The sequence below is a fragment of the Balaenoptera musculus genome, chromosome 7 (assembly GCF_009873245.2).
Source record: "Balaenoptera musculus isolate JJ_BM4_2016_0621 chromosome 7, mBalMus1.pri.v3, whole genome shotgun sequence".
NCBI classification, from domain to species: domain Eukaryota; kingdom Metazoa; phylum Chordata; class Mammalia; order Artiodactyla; family Balaenopteridae; genus Balaenoptera; species Balaenoptera musculus.
The window spans coordinates 43,947,438-43,960,003 of NC_045791.1; the positions used below are offsets into that span (position 1 = coordinate 43,947,438).

At 32.9% G+C, this 12,566-nt stretch overlaps 1 protein-coding gene across 7 annotated transcripts in view; it reads left to right on the top strand.

Moving 5' to 3' along the window:
- Positions 1-12,566, top strand: part of SLC4A10 (solute carrier family 4 member 10) — a 302,199-nt gene that overhangs the window by 181,172 nt on the left and 108,461 nt on the right. For 4 of the 7 annotated variants that reach the window (XM_036858559.1, XM_036858555.1, XM_036858558.1 and 1 more), the window contains exons 7-9: positions 4,768-4,859; positions 5,841-5,930; positions 10,871-11,028. In XM_036858559.1, coding sequence (XP_036714454.1) covers positions 4,768-4,859; positions 5,841-5,930; positions 10,871-11,028 — 340 coding nt within the window. The remainder of the gene's footprint in view (positions 1-4,767; positions 4,860-5,840; positions 5,931-10,870; positions 11,029-12,566) is intronic. The other 3 variants (XM_036858557.1, XM_036858560.1, XM_036858561.1) reach the window with 3 other exon arrangements.

The window sequence follows — 12,566 nt, forward strand, 5'->3', positions numbered from 1 at the left end:
ATTTTTATATTTCTTTATTTTGCTCTGTCTTGTGTCTGTCTCTAACAGGCTCATCTCATCTCTGTACCTCCCTCATCTCCTACCCTTTGGGTACTCTAAATGCGTTGAAGGTTTCTGAGGTAGTGTAAACCAGCTTGGTCTCTAGGTTAATAGTAATATACCTCCATGTCTTCATCCCAGTTTCCTTCTATTACACATGATTTTCAGTGGATTAAGCAGTAGCAAATACTGATATACTTCAGTGGTATCTTCTTCTATTGATTTGAATTTGGCTAAATAGAAATTTAAAAGCTGCTGTTTTATAATACTTATATATGTAATTTACTTAAAGAGGAAGAAAACTATAAGTAAGGACTTGAATTAATGTAATTTTAATACATTTTTTGAGAACATATTTATGGTTGTCTTTCAATACTGAGATTCTTTAATGATACTGACACTACTTAAAGTAGAAAACATAGTAATTCTGACATAGTCTCATGCTCTCCCCACAACTTTATGATGAGGGAAATGACTCTGCCAGTTTCGCAGTGGACTTGGTGAAAAATTTTTTGTGTAACAAGCGGAAAAGCAGAGCTTCCATTTTCTAGTTAGAGGTTGCTTGAATTACTCTCAGTTTTCTCCTGTGCTTGCCCAAATCTTTTATGATTTGCCTTGGAAAAGTACATGGCCTATAATAACTTTTTATCTAACTTATATATAAACCCTACATGGAGGTCCAGAGGAAAAAATGAATTCATGACTCAAAGGAAAATTAACTCAAACAGTTGCTGATATGAATACTATATAATATGCACTTTAATTGATAAGATGTATAACAAATATTGGAATTTTGGATGTAAGATGGTGAACTCTTTGAGTTTAAAAGGTTGGAAAAATTAAAATATATGGTAAATATATAAGGATGATGTTAGGTTTCTCAAATGTTTACATTCAAATAGTCATGAACATGTCTCACTTAATAACAATAGTGTCCAATTTTCATTAGTTTTTGAATAATTTACCCTGAATATAATAAAGTTTTAAGTTAGTAAATGTCTCTTTTTGGATAATCATCTTAATGTCTCAAAGTTATTTAGTTATTAACAGATGTGATTAAAAATTGCAATGACATTTACTTATAGAATATATTAGTATGGACAGTGATGAGTGGGCATAGTGAAGGTAATATAAAGAAATAGGCAAAAATATGTATGTTCAAAAGCATTATGGCATATTTATTAGAAAAATTATCATAAAAAATAGCATTCATAAAACTTCCACACATATATGGGAATTCTAAATCCTGACTTTATACTATTTTGTCTTGGAGGGGGGAAAATCCTAGCAAATTCTTTGTTATCCTTTTAGGACACATATTCACTTTCTGGCTGAATGTAAAATCCTGTACCTGAAAATTGTCTTCTATGAACTAGTATTGTTTTAGATATCAATGAGAAAATAAGAGATGCCCTTTCAAAACCTAAATTTACTGATTCTTCTTATGTAATAGTATTTGAGTTAATGAAAGTCATTTTGAAATCTAAGCCCATCACCTTCTTCTGAAAGGCAGTGATAACTGCACTAAACTAAAGAAATCAGTGTTTAGACAGAAAAAGATTATAGTTGATAACAGAATTATAAAAAGTATTTAATTTATGAAATTTCCAGTAGTTAGACTATAATTCATGCGCAGGCTTTAGATGGTTAGGTAGGTAGGTAGGTAGGTAGGTAGATGGAGCAAATAAAATTTTAAGCTTTGTTTAAAGGCTTCAAGTTTTTCAAAATAACCCAAACCAAACCTCTCAGTTTAATTTTTAAATAATAATACCTATGCATTTTTCAGGTTTTCAGTTACTGCCTTGAAAGTATACACATTTAATATGTGTTGTTTCATTTTAACAAATTAACATACACATTGAGAAATAAGATTTGGAGTACTTTTTAAACTTCGATGAGATTAAATGTATTTAACTACTAATATTTACTAATATTTAACTATTATCTCTGAAATATAAGAGATATCAAACTTGTGGTTTATATTCCTATGTCATAGGCTGGTAGTTTTTATGCTTTTTTCCTGCATTAGCATACATTCTATGCACATACCTAGAATCTAGAACTAGCAGGGAAATTTCTGTCATCTTGTATATCTCCTGCTAGTTAAATACTCTCCACTAGGTCATTATCCATATCACTTAAAATAGTCATAGAAAATATTTTTCAAATCCCTTCCTGATTATCAACTTTATGAGGTAATATTTTGTAAAATTTCCAGAACAAGAATAGCATTGAACAATAAATCTCAAATATATTAATACTTACAAGAGGAAATACAAGTGCCAATGTTTTAAACATATCTCATGGGCTGAAGGTAATTTATGAAATATTCTGCTTTTAAAGTATATATGTGAAAACATAGGCTATCCAATTTCTTCAAATTTTAAGTTACAGCATATTTTCTATCCAATGAAATCTCTTCAAAGTTGATGAGTTTGTACTGGGTTGACTATTTTTGTATGTTTGCTGATTGAGTTAAATAATTGTTCTTCCATGTAGTTTTATATCACATGAAATAAGTTATTATAAGAAAGCAGATATATGTTTATTTAATTTAGCCATGCCTTGAATTTCACTGTTCAATTTTACAGAACATTCAGTAAATTTAGGTTTAAATATATCTAATGTTCTAACTCATGAAAATATGGAGAAATGATGTGAAACTGGTGATTGAAGACATCTGTTAGTAGCACAAATGCATTATGTAAAAGGTTTTTTTAAAACTACAGTTATTATTTTGAGAATGATAAATTAAATGGCTGCTAATGAACAGTTCACAGTCATAGCTGCACGCTGCAGTTAGAAATGGGAGAATGAAAATAACTGATGCAGCTTAAGTCTGTCACTTCTCTAAAGTTAATATATTTTTTTTGGAATTCACTGTAATCAGAATTTGTGTTGCAATTATACTCCAATAAAGATGTTAAAAAATTATAACTTTTATATACTTATAAAATTATACTTTATATTGTAAATTATAAATAAAATATAGATGTGTCACTTTAGAAATTGTTTAGGATTGTATTACTCTCAGATTTTTATGTTCTAAATCTATGTCATTTATAGAAGTGCTGTATCATGTAGGGTCAATGATCAATTCTACTGAACTGAACTCTTTCTCATAGTCTAGGGTAAGACACCTCCCCTATAGGTCACAAAAGAGAAGAATATCCTAAAAAAAAAAAAAAAGAATTTGTGTACATGGGGGTTAAGGTGAATTTGCTTTTAAAATCATTTGAAAAATCTTCACCAAATGTATTACTTTACTTTGTTTAGTGAAATATTTAAATTTTAGAAGAATCTTAAGCCCATTACTCTCTGGCAATATAACAACTTTAAACCATAAAAAAATTGTACCTATTAATAAATGACCCCTGCCTGAGAGGCTTAATATTTCAAAAAGCCAAATTATAGTAATATTTGAAAGTAAATTATCAGTGTTTTAAGTCACACTTAAATTCTAGTTAACAAAGAATAAGTGGATTTCAAGAGAATTTAAAGAATTTAAAGAAGAGGTATTTGTATATACACTAGCAGTTTAGAGAAATTCAGTAATTGGAGAAGATGAAACTAAAGGTAAACTTGGAATAAAGTTGGGATTTAGGCAGGTAGAGAGAAGAGCTAGGCAGAGAGAAGAGAAAATATTCCCATCTAAGACAGATGAGAATAAGAGCAGTATTTTTGAGTCACTGAGTTATGGTTATAAAATATGGTCAAGGCTTCGAAGCTGGGTTGTCATTACTTGTATCACAGTAAAAGTAACAGGTGAGGATGGAGAGAGTTTAGGGAAAAGAGAGATACATGTGAAATTAAGCAAGCATCGTTAATTTTTATAATTTAATTGCTAAATATGGACAGATTTCATATAAGTTGTGATTGAAAAGACTGTTTCATATTTAGTGAATAATGGAATGTAATTACCCTTGGTTAGCTTTTGTCACATTCTCAGCTGTACTGTCCACTTAACTAATATCATAATCTTTCTTATAATGGGGAAAAGACTACAAAATAATTAAGTTGCTGGTTAGTGTTAATGGAAAACAAATACAATTCAAATTTATTGATCTCTTGTCATGCAGATCAATATCAGTATGCTTACACAATTGAATAGTGAGAAGCATAATATCATATTCACGGTATTCGTAGTATGTGAGGTAAAGTTATTTCTAACTGAACCTCTCATATAGAAATCTCTAAAAGTTGTTGTCAAAGAATTTTTTCTCTTTGGTTTGTTTTTTCAGATGCAGTAGAAGCTATAAATATGCTATGTACTTTTCACATAAATATTCGCCCTTTAAAAAACAACATTACATTTAAAATTCTTTATTAAACCATAATAGATGTCTATCTTGTCATATATACACATATGCATATACATATACATATATATCCCAATAGTTTTCAATAAAATTTCGAAATCACTGATGTTTCAAAACCATGATTAGATTAAAATCTTTTTGTAGATGTTCTTTCTTCATAAAGAATAAAGAGTCTTAATCTGAGAGTCTTAATCTGAGAATTAGTTTACATTTTCTTGACTGAATTCTCCCGTTTCTATCTGTAACTGATAAATAAGAATATTTGTATTTATATATATCTATTTATATTGACCCTTCATGCTTACTTCATTAAGAAACCTATGTTGGTTTAGTTTAATTCATATTTCACTCAATATGTCTAGAATTATGTAAGTAATTGTTTGTATTCTGTAATAACAATCTCTTTTAGCAGGTCAGGTTGTTTCTCCTCAGTCGGCTCCAGCCTGTGTTGAGAATAAGAATGATGTGAGCAGGGAAAACAGCACTGTTGACTTTAGCAAGGTAAGCTTTTCTCCCTCTCATTTAAGGAAGCCTCTGAGTTATTACTAGAAATTATCAACCATTTTAAGAGGTGTTGACACAATTTTTTTTTTGCATGCACATTTGTTTTGTTTCTTATCCAAAGCTTGATATTGGTACAGATAATGTTAGCATTTAAGTTCACATGTAATGTTCTGCCTATTCACAAAACCAAACGTGTAAGTTTTATGCATAGTCTTCAGGTTTCAGCCACTTGGTGTGATGCATCTCTTCCAGTAAAAAGGATAACTGGACTTCACAGAGAATTTAACAGAAATTTATTGTTTAAAACTTTTGCTAGTTTTTTTTTTTTTTTCAAAATAATTTTTCCTCTATTTGTGGAAAAGCAAATCATGTAACTTAAGGCTTCACTGTCGTGATTCAGAGAGAGGCATTAGTGTTAAGACACACTAGAACGTAGTAAGACTGAGCAGAGTTTTGAATAAAAACATAATAAAGACTGACCGTTGAGGGATCCATCTAATTGGAGACAATCCAGATGAAATCATTTATTTGAATGTATTCTAAGAAAATAATGCGTGTGAAAATAATGTGCTTTTCTTGGCAAATTCCTGACATCCTATACGTGCTAGTGCAGGCTGTGGCAAGCTAACACTTGATCAGGAAAGAAGAGTTTTAATATTGACCAGAAATAAAGAGAGTCAACACCTTTCTTTATCTGAGTGGCTGAAACAGTAATCACTCCGAGTAATTTGTTTTGCACGAGGTCCTTAACACTCGGAAGGATTGTAACAGTGGGAGGAGGTGGGAATGGGAGGCAGTCGTCTGCATCAAGCTTCTGAAAAGATTAATAGCGATCAGCTCCTTGCTGCTGTTTCAGAATCCCTCTGCCAGTGCCAAAATGGTCTGGGTCCAGTCCTGTGCATGCTCTCCCTCTGGTGCCTGGTGGAGTCTCTGTGGGAGCGTGGTGTACCAGCTTAAGTCTGTTAATTATGCGTGCAGGGGCTGGGAGGCCAACAAAAGGGGCATGCTAGTCCATGTGGGATGAAACAAAGGCATGAAAAAGGACCTCCACACCAGCAAGAGAGAGAGGTGAGGGCACCCTCGGGCTCTGTTTCTACAGTGGTTCAAAGCTCATCTCCCTGTACGGAGGCATGTGATTCAAATATTAAGCCAGTTCAAATGTATTCCATTTCCTCTCCAAAAAATATCTTTTTAAAGCATCACATCATCATTCATCTGCAAGTTGGAATAAAATTGTCGCAAACTGCCATACATTTAATTTCTGATGTTCTTCATTTGAAATAGGATCTTAAAAGCAATGACATAAGAAGTTTCTTACTTATTTGTGCAGGCATCAACAGTATAACAGGAGCACAGTGAACATTCTCAAAAACAGTGATGATAAATCACATCCTTTCAAATAATTACCTTTTACCTTTTTTTAAAGGATGTAACCCTTTGACACTGAATTTTATATCTCGATATCATTTTGCTTTTAGTTGCCTGACCTAGTTTCGCAGCCTTCAAAAGTGCTTCAATACATTTGAAAGAAAATGAATATAGCCAATTGGAGACAGTAGTCTTATTTTCAGGGCTCCTAGAACAATTTGAACTATAGAAGAGTGAAAAATAGATTTTCTTTTCTTGAATCCTTTTCTTTCTTATTGCATTTCAAATCACTGGACTGCTCCAGTTTTTAATGAGAAAGTTAAATTTCTACAGCCCTCTACTCAGTGCCAACCATCTATATTTCTTAGTCTCCTGTCCATAGCATGGCACATTGGAAAGAACGTGCTTTTGAGAAAGAGCATTTATAAGCTATCTAATCTTGGAGGAGTTCTCTGACTTCATCTTTCTCATTTGTAAAATAAGAATAATACCTATTTATAATTTTGGGGGGAAGATTAAGTGAGAAATTATAGAGAGCGAGCCTGGCAGAGTGTTGGGCTTATAGCAGGTGTTCAATAAAATGTGGCTACTATTATTACTGTTGTTGTTGTTGATATCAGTGGGAACAGCAGTGTCAGATGTAAACGCTAGACCAGAATTTAATATGTTTTGTCCCCCACTGGATCTCCAGTGCCTTGAACAGTGTTTGGGATGTACACGTTGAGTGAATCCTATGAGGTTCAATATAATTTAAGCCTTCAGCTCTGGATTTTTTGGGGTTTTTTTTGAAAAACAAAGTAATACTTCTTACCTTATAACCTGGAAGGACAGAGTAGTAGGATTTGGAAAGAACAAATGTAATGCATCATTATGGAAACAAACTTTAGTGCCAGATTTTGCAGGTGCATGAGTTAAGGTTTTTTAGCCTAATGATTTCAGTTTGGTAGTAAATTTATCAAAGTGAATCTATCAGTTAGTCTACAGATTACTTTGTTTATTTAAATATTTTAAGTTTTAATATGTAGATTCCAAATCCCAGTAGAATTTTGAGATGTTAAGGGATAAAAGTCCTTTTTCATTTCATGTGACTTGATCCTATGTTCTGTCTACATTCAAACTATATATTTTTAACCCTTCCAGTGGTTAGGCCCATCAAACTTATTCGTTTAAGGAATGTTTGAAAATATGATCTGAACTGTCAGGTTTTTTGATTGCTATAATGCTTTTTTTTTAAATTAATTAATTTATTTATTTATGGCTGCGTTGGGTCTTTGTTGCTGTGCGAGGGCTTTCTCTAGTTGCGGCGAGCAGGGGCCATTCTTCATCACGGTGCGCAGGCCTTTCACTGTCGCAGCCTCTCTTGTTGCGGAGCACAGGCTCCAGACGCGCAGGCTCAGTAGTTGTGGCTCACGGGCCCAGTTGCTCCGCGGCATGTGGGATCTTCCCAGACCAGGGCTCGAACCCGTGTCCCCTGCATTGGCAGGCAGATTCGTAACCACTGCGCCACCAGGGAAGCCCCCTATAATGCTTTTGAAAAGCAGATGTGTTATGTTTTTAAACTGACAGGTAGAAGATGGCTATTTTATTATTTCCCAAATGTTGGCGATTTCTTTTATTTCAAATGACTTAAACTTCCACATTATTTTCTGTGTAGAAAGAACTCTCTTCTGCATCAGTCTTTAATATGTGAAATATGAAGAGTTGCATTATTAAATCCTGGAATTGTAGGAAACCTTAGAAATCTCATTTAGAAGGTGAGAAAGCTGAACCCCAGATTAAGAGAGCTGCTCAAGATCACTGGTTGGTTAGTGTCACAAGACCATTTCTCCCCAGGGAATTTCTATTACTTTTCTTGTACTTTCTATAATGAGCTTAAGACTTAAACTTTCTCCCTAAAGACCCATCTGTATTTCTTTCACATCTCAGCATGTAGCTTGTCCAGACATTTCCAGTTCCACCATGATCTTCTGTCTAAACTTGTTCCCTAGAGATATGTGTTTCTCATCCACAACTTAAGTATCAAATAACCAGAATAAAGCATCTTTTCCTTCTTAGCATAAAGGTCTGGAGACCCCAGAAGCATGAGTATAAATCCAGATCCATAAGAGTATAACTTGATTTCTTCAAGATTCTGTTCAGAGGACCAGAAAAATTTCCTTATGTTTATTCCGTATTTGAGTCCACCTGAAGACTGTCTTAAGGCCATAGGTCAGCCTAATTCCTCAGAGCTGTTTTTGATATTTGTAGTTTTATAAAAGGTTAAACTGTGGTCCTTAAATGTGATCTTTTGTTATATTAAAAGTTAGGTTGCCAAATAAGGTTCTTTATGAATTGTATGTTAACTCAAATACAAATATACAGGGCTATCCCAGGAATAATATAATATATAATTGTATAATATAATAATATAATTAGATAATATGTTATATAATCTATTACCCCCAAATATATGACTACTCCAAGAATAATATAATGTAATGAGTATAATATAATGACTACTCTAGATATATATTACTTAACTATAATTTATTACATTTTAAATCAAGATAAATTTGCTAATCCTGAAATTAAATTCAGTATATTTAATGCATTTTTTCAGTAACAGATATCAATCAATGATATATTAGGTATTGTATAATGCAAAAAATAATATGTAAAGACCATGTATTTTCTTTTATAAAATTAAGCTATTTTAGCATACTGGTACTCCTTGATTTAATTCAATTGGATCTTAAAGCAGTCATGTGTATAATTGCCACCTGCCTGAGGTACAGATGCTAATAGTTAAGGCGATGGCATTTGTCAAGAAATAAATGAATTCACAGAAAGTTTTCCAGGTTGAACTTAAACTTCTCATTAGAGTTATGACAAGTATTACCAGTATGACTCACACTGATTATCAATTATAGATTATCTTAAAAAGCTATTTTCTCATTTTAAATTTTGTTCCAGTGTATTAACATTGTATAATTGTTATTTCTATTGAGGGGGAAAACTTAATAGTTCACTTTTTTAGGCTCTGAGAGACTTATCTCCGTAAGTCTTTATTATGTTTTTCTCACAGGGCTAATAGTGTATAGGTATTACGAGCTTACAAATTTGTATTTGGAAGCAAATTTTTAGGTTAAAAACTTTGGAATTTATAATATTTTTCTTTTTCTTTAAATAGAACATTGCTTCTATTTGATATTTTTAGTGGAGTACTGTGGATTATTTTTATATTTAATCCTTGTGATAAAATGTATACTTCATATAATGGGTTTCATGTTTTGTGGCTCCCTTATCTTACAGAAAATTAAGTAGTTATAAACCTTCTAAATAGCTGTGCTGTGGTCTTGATTTCAGAAAACAACAAATTTAATGTAGTCACTAAAGTCTGGCTATGGACATCCTAAGGTATTCCTCCTAAAAGTTTTAATTTTTCTTTCATTTTAAACTGCTTGGAAAAAATATTCTCAAATCATTAAATTTGCAGAAGAAATATCTGACCGAAAAAAAAAGTCTTGTTGGCCTCATTGTATTTGCCAGAGCTCTTCTCTCTCTCCCTCTCTCCTCTTCTTCCTCCTCTTAATTTTCCTCTCCCTTCTCCTCCACTTCCTCCTCATCGCCTCATCCCCCTCTCTCTCCCTCTTTCTCCTTCTTCTTTTCCTTCTCTCTGTCTCTGTCTCTCTCTCCTCTTCCCACTTTGATCTTTGGTCCCCATTTCATTAACATGAGAGCATAAAAACAGTTATTACAGCAGTTAAACTATTATTCTCCCTGCAAACAGGTTTCCATTAAAAGCAACTCAAATGAATTAGAAACAAGAAATAGGCCTTGTAAAATTGACTTTAAAATCACTGCTTGGTTTTCACTGAGGCTCTCTGTATGCAAATTGATATTTATGCCTAAGACTATTTTACATTCATTTTCAGACTTCACCCTTTACTCCAAGCATTTCTTTTTGTTAATGATGCTTTTGTTTTGTGTGCATTCATTTCAGTCACAGACATTTCATATCAGAAATTCAACAATGGCTCTTCAGCAACTCCAAATGTTAATATTTTTATTCTTGTTTCCTTTGCTCTGCCATATCTAAATTCTCTGATGAGAAATTAAAATTGAAGATTGATCAAGCCAAGTATAGAATGTGAAGGATATAGAACAATTAAGATAAAGTTGAAGACTAAAGTCATAATTTATACTATAAGGAGAATCATGATTATATTTCTTTTGAAATAGGCATATTTTGAATATTAATTAATTGAAATGTATTGTGAACAAAATTAAGATAATGTAGTATGCAAATATTTAAATCTATTGACAAATGCTCGTTAAATTAAGATTAAAGTATATTCATTTAATTGAACACATATTCCTTTCTCCCTGAAAATTTCAAGATTACTGATGCTGAAAAAGAATCTTTTTAAAATATTGAATAGAGAAACTAGAGTATTCAATGTATTAATGACAAATTAGAAAAATATGAGGTAAAAGAAAAAAGTTTTTTTTTTAAGGGCAAGTAAGACATTTAACTATTTTTAAATTTATTTAAACTATATTTATTGATGGGTTACCATGTGTGAAATACTGTGCTAGGATATGATTTAACAAATTTTTCCAATTTTGATTTACCTTATTTTACTTTGTGATGATCTCAGGTTGATCTGCATTTTATGAAGAAGATTCCTCCAGGTGCTGAGGCTTCAAACATCTTAGTTGGGGAATTGGAGTTTTTGGATCGAACTGTAGTTGCGTTTGTCAGGTTGTCTCCAGCTGTATTGCTTCAAGGACTGGCTGAAGTCCCAATCCCAACCAGGTAAAAAGTATAAGAGCATCTTTTGCACTTTTCTTAAGCCATTTATCTGTGGGAAAAAAAGGTGTAAATATAGTTTCCTCTGAGAGTTTTTTCTAGAAACTAAAGTGTAATCGACAAAACTATTGTTTCTTCTTGTTTGTGGAGGAGGGCAAAAAGTGCTTTAAAAATTATTCAGTCCTTTCCTCCTTCCTCTCAAATTTCTATGTTTTCTTTTAGGCATGCTCCTCATCTCTGAATACCCTGGTCTATATCACCATATAAATCCTTTCTTACAATTTTGGTGAAAAGTGATAAAGTATTAGGCTTTTCTCAAAGATTGCATTAGACTGTGGGATCCTGTATATGAGTGTGATCGTACTTAAAAAGATCAAAGTTTTCAAGGCCAGCCTTATGCTTGACTGAGTAGGCCCTCAGAGTACATGTAAGTGCCATCATTAGGATACTACCTGCTGTATCTAATGTACTATAAGATTCAATCTTAGGCATAGTATACTTCACATACATAGAGTCTTAAGAATCATTGGTAGTAGCATCATGGTACTGTGGTTGAATCTGAATCAAAAGTACAAATTTAATTTGATTACCTGAACTTGTTTTTCATTCAGCTGTACATAAAAACTAACAACTTCACCACAATACAAACTGAATTTTGTTGTTTATTATTTATCTCTATGTTATAGAGATAAGACTGTCCATGGGCAAACTGAAAAAAGAATATTGTCTACAGAACATTAGGTTCCTAGCAATTCCTCCAGGGGACCTTGTTTTCTTTCCTTCTCCCTCCATCAAATGCAATTCCTGTATATAGACAGGCTTTCACTCTGATCCTGTTCCCATAGCAAAACATATCTATGTAGGGCCCCATTTCCTACGTGACTGCTGCCCTTTGTTTGATGCTATAATTATTTCAGATGCTGTTAATATGCCTCCTCGTCCAAACACTGAATGCCTTAGCCAAGTTACATTGATGAAAAGTTCAGGTGCTGTGGCAACTGGGTTTGTAGAATGTTTCTTCTATGGACCTTTGGCCTTAAAACATAGCAGATTACATCACTCTGTGTTTTGACTGTGGTTAAGATATTCCAAAAATATGGAATAGTTTAGTCAGGAGAGGCCTCATTTTATTAGAGCTCAGCTGACTGGAAGGGGATTCAGTGTTTGAGTGCCTCTTCCTGAATCTGTGGAAGAACAGATTTGAGGCAGGTAGCTAGTTACCAGTTCAGGTTATAGAGAGAAGTGTCTCATTCTGTTGGAGGGCTACTGAGACTTCTGATACATACCAACTTTTATTAAAAAAGGGGAAGGATGAACTGGGCACATTAAGATGGCCTCTGACTGTATGATTAAGGCTGCATTTTTCTATTTACACCCTGTAATCTATTCAGAGTTTCTGGGAATTTGGGATTCAGATTTAAGATGTGAAACTTACTAACCACAGAGGTATTACTTTAGTAGGTTAAAATTCTTTTGCATCTTCCAAGCAGTGCATTCTTGTTCTTCCACTTAGGAAGGTATCCGATGAACTCTGAGTAAATGAT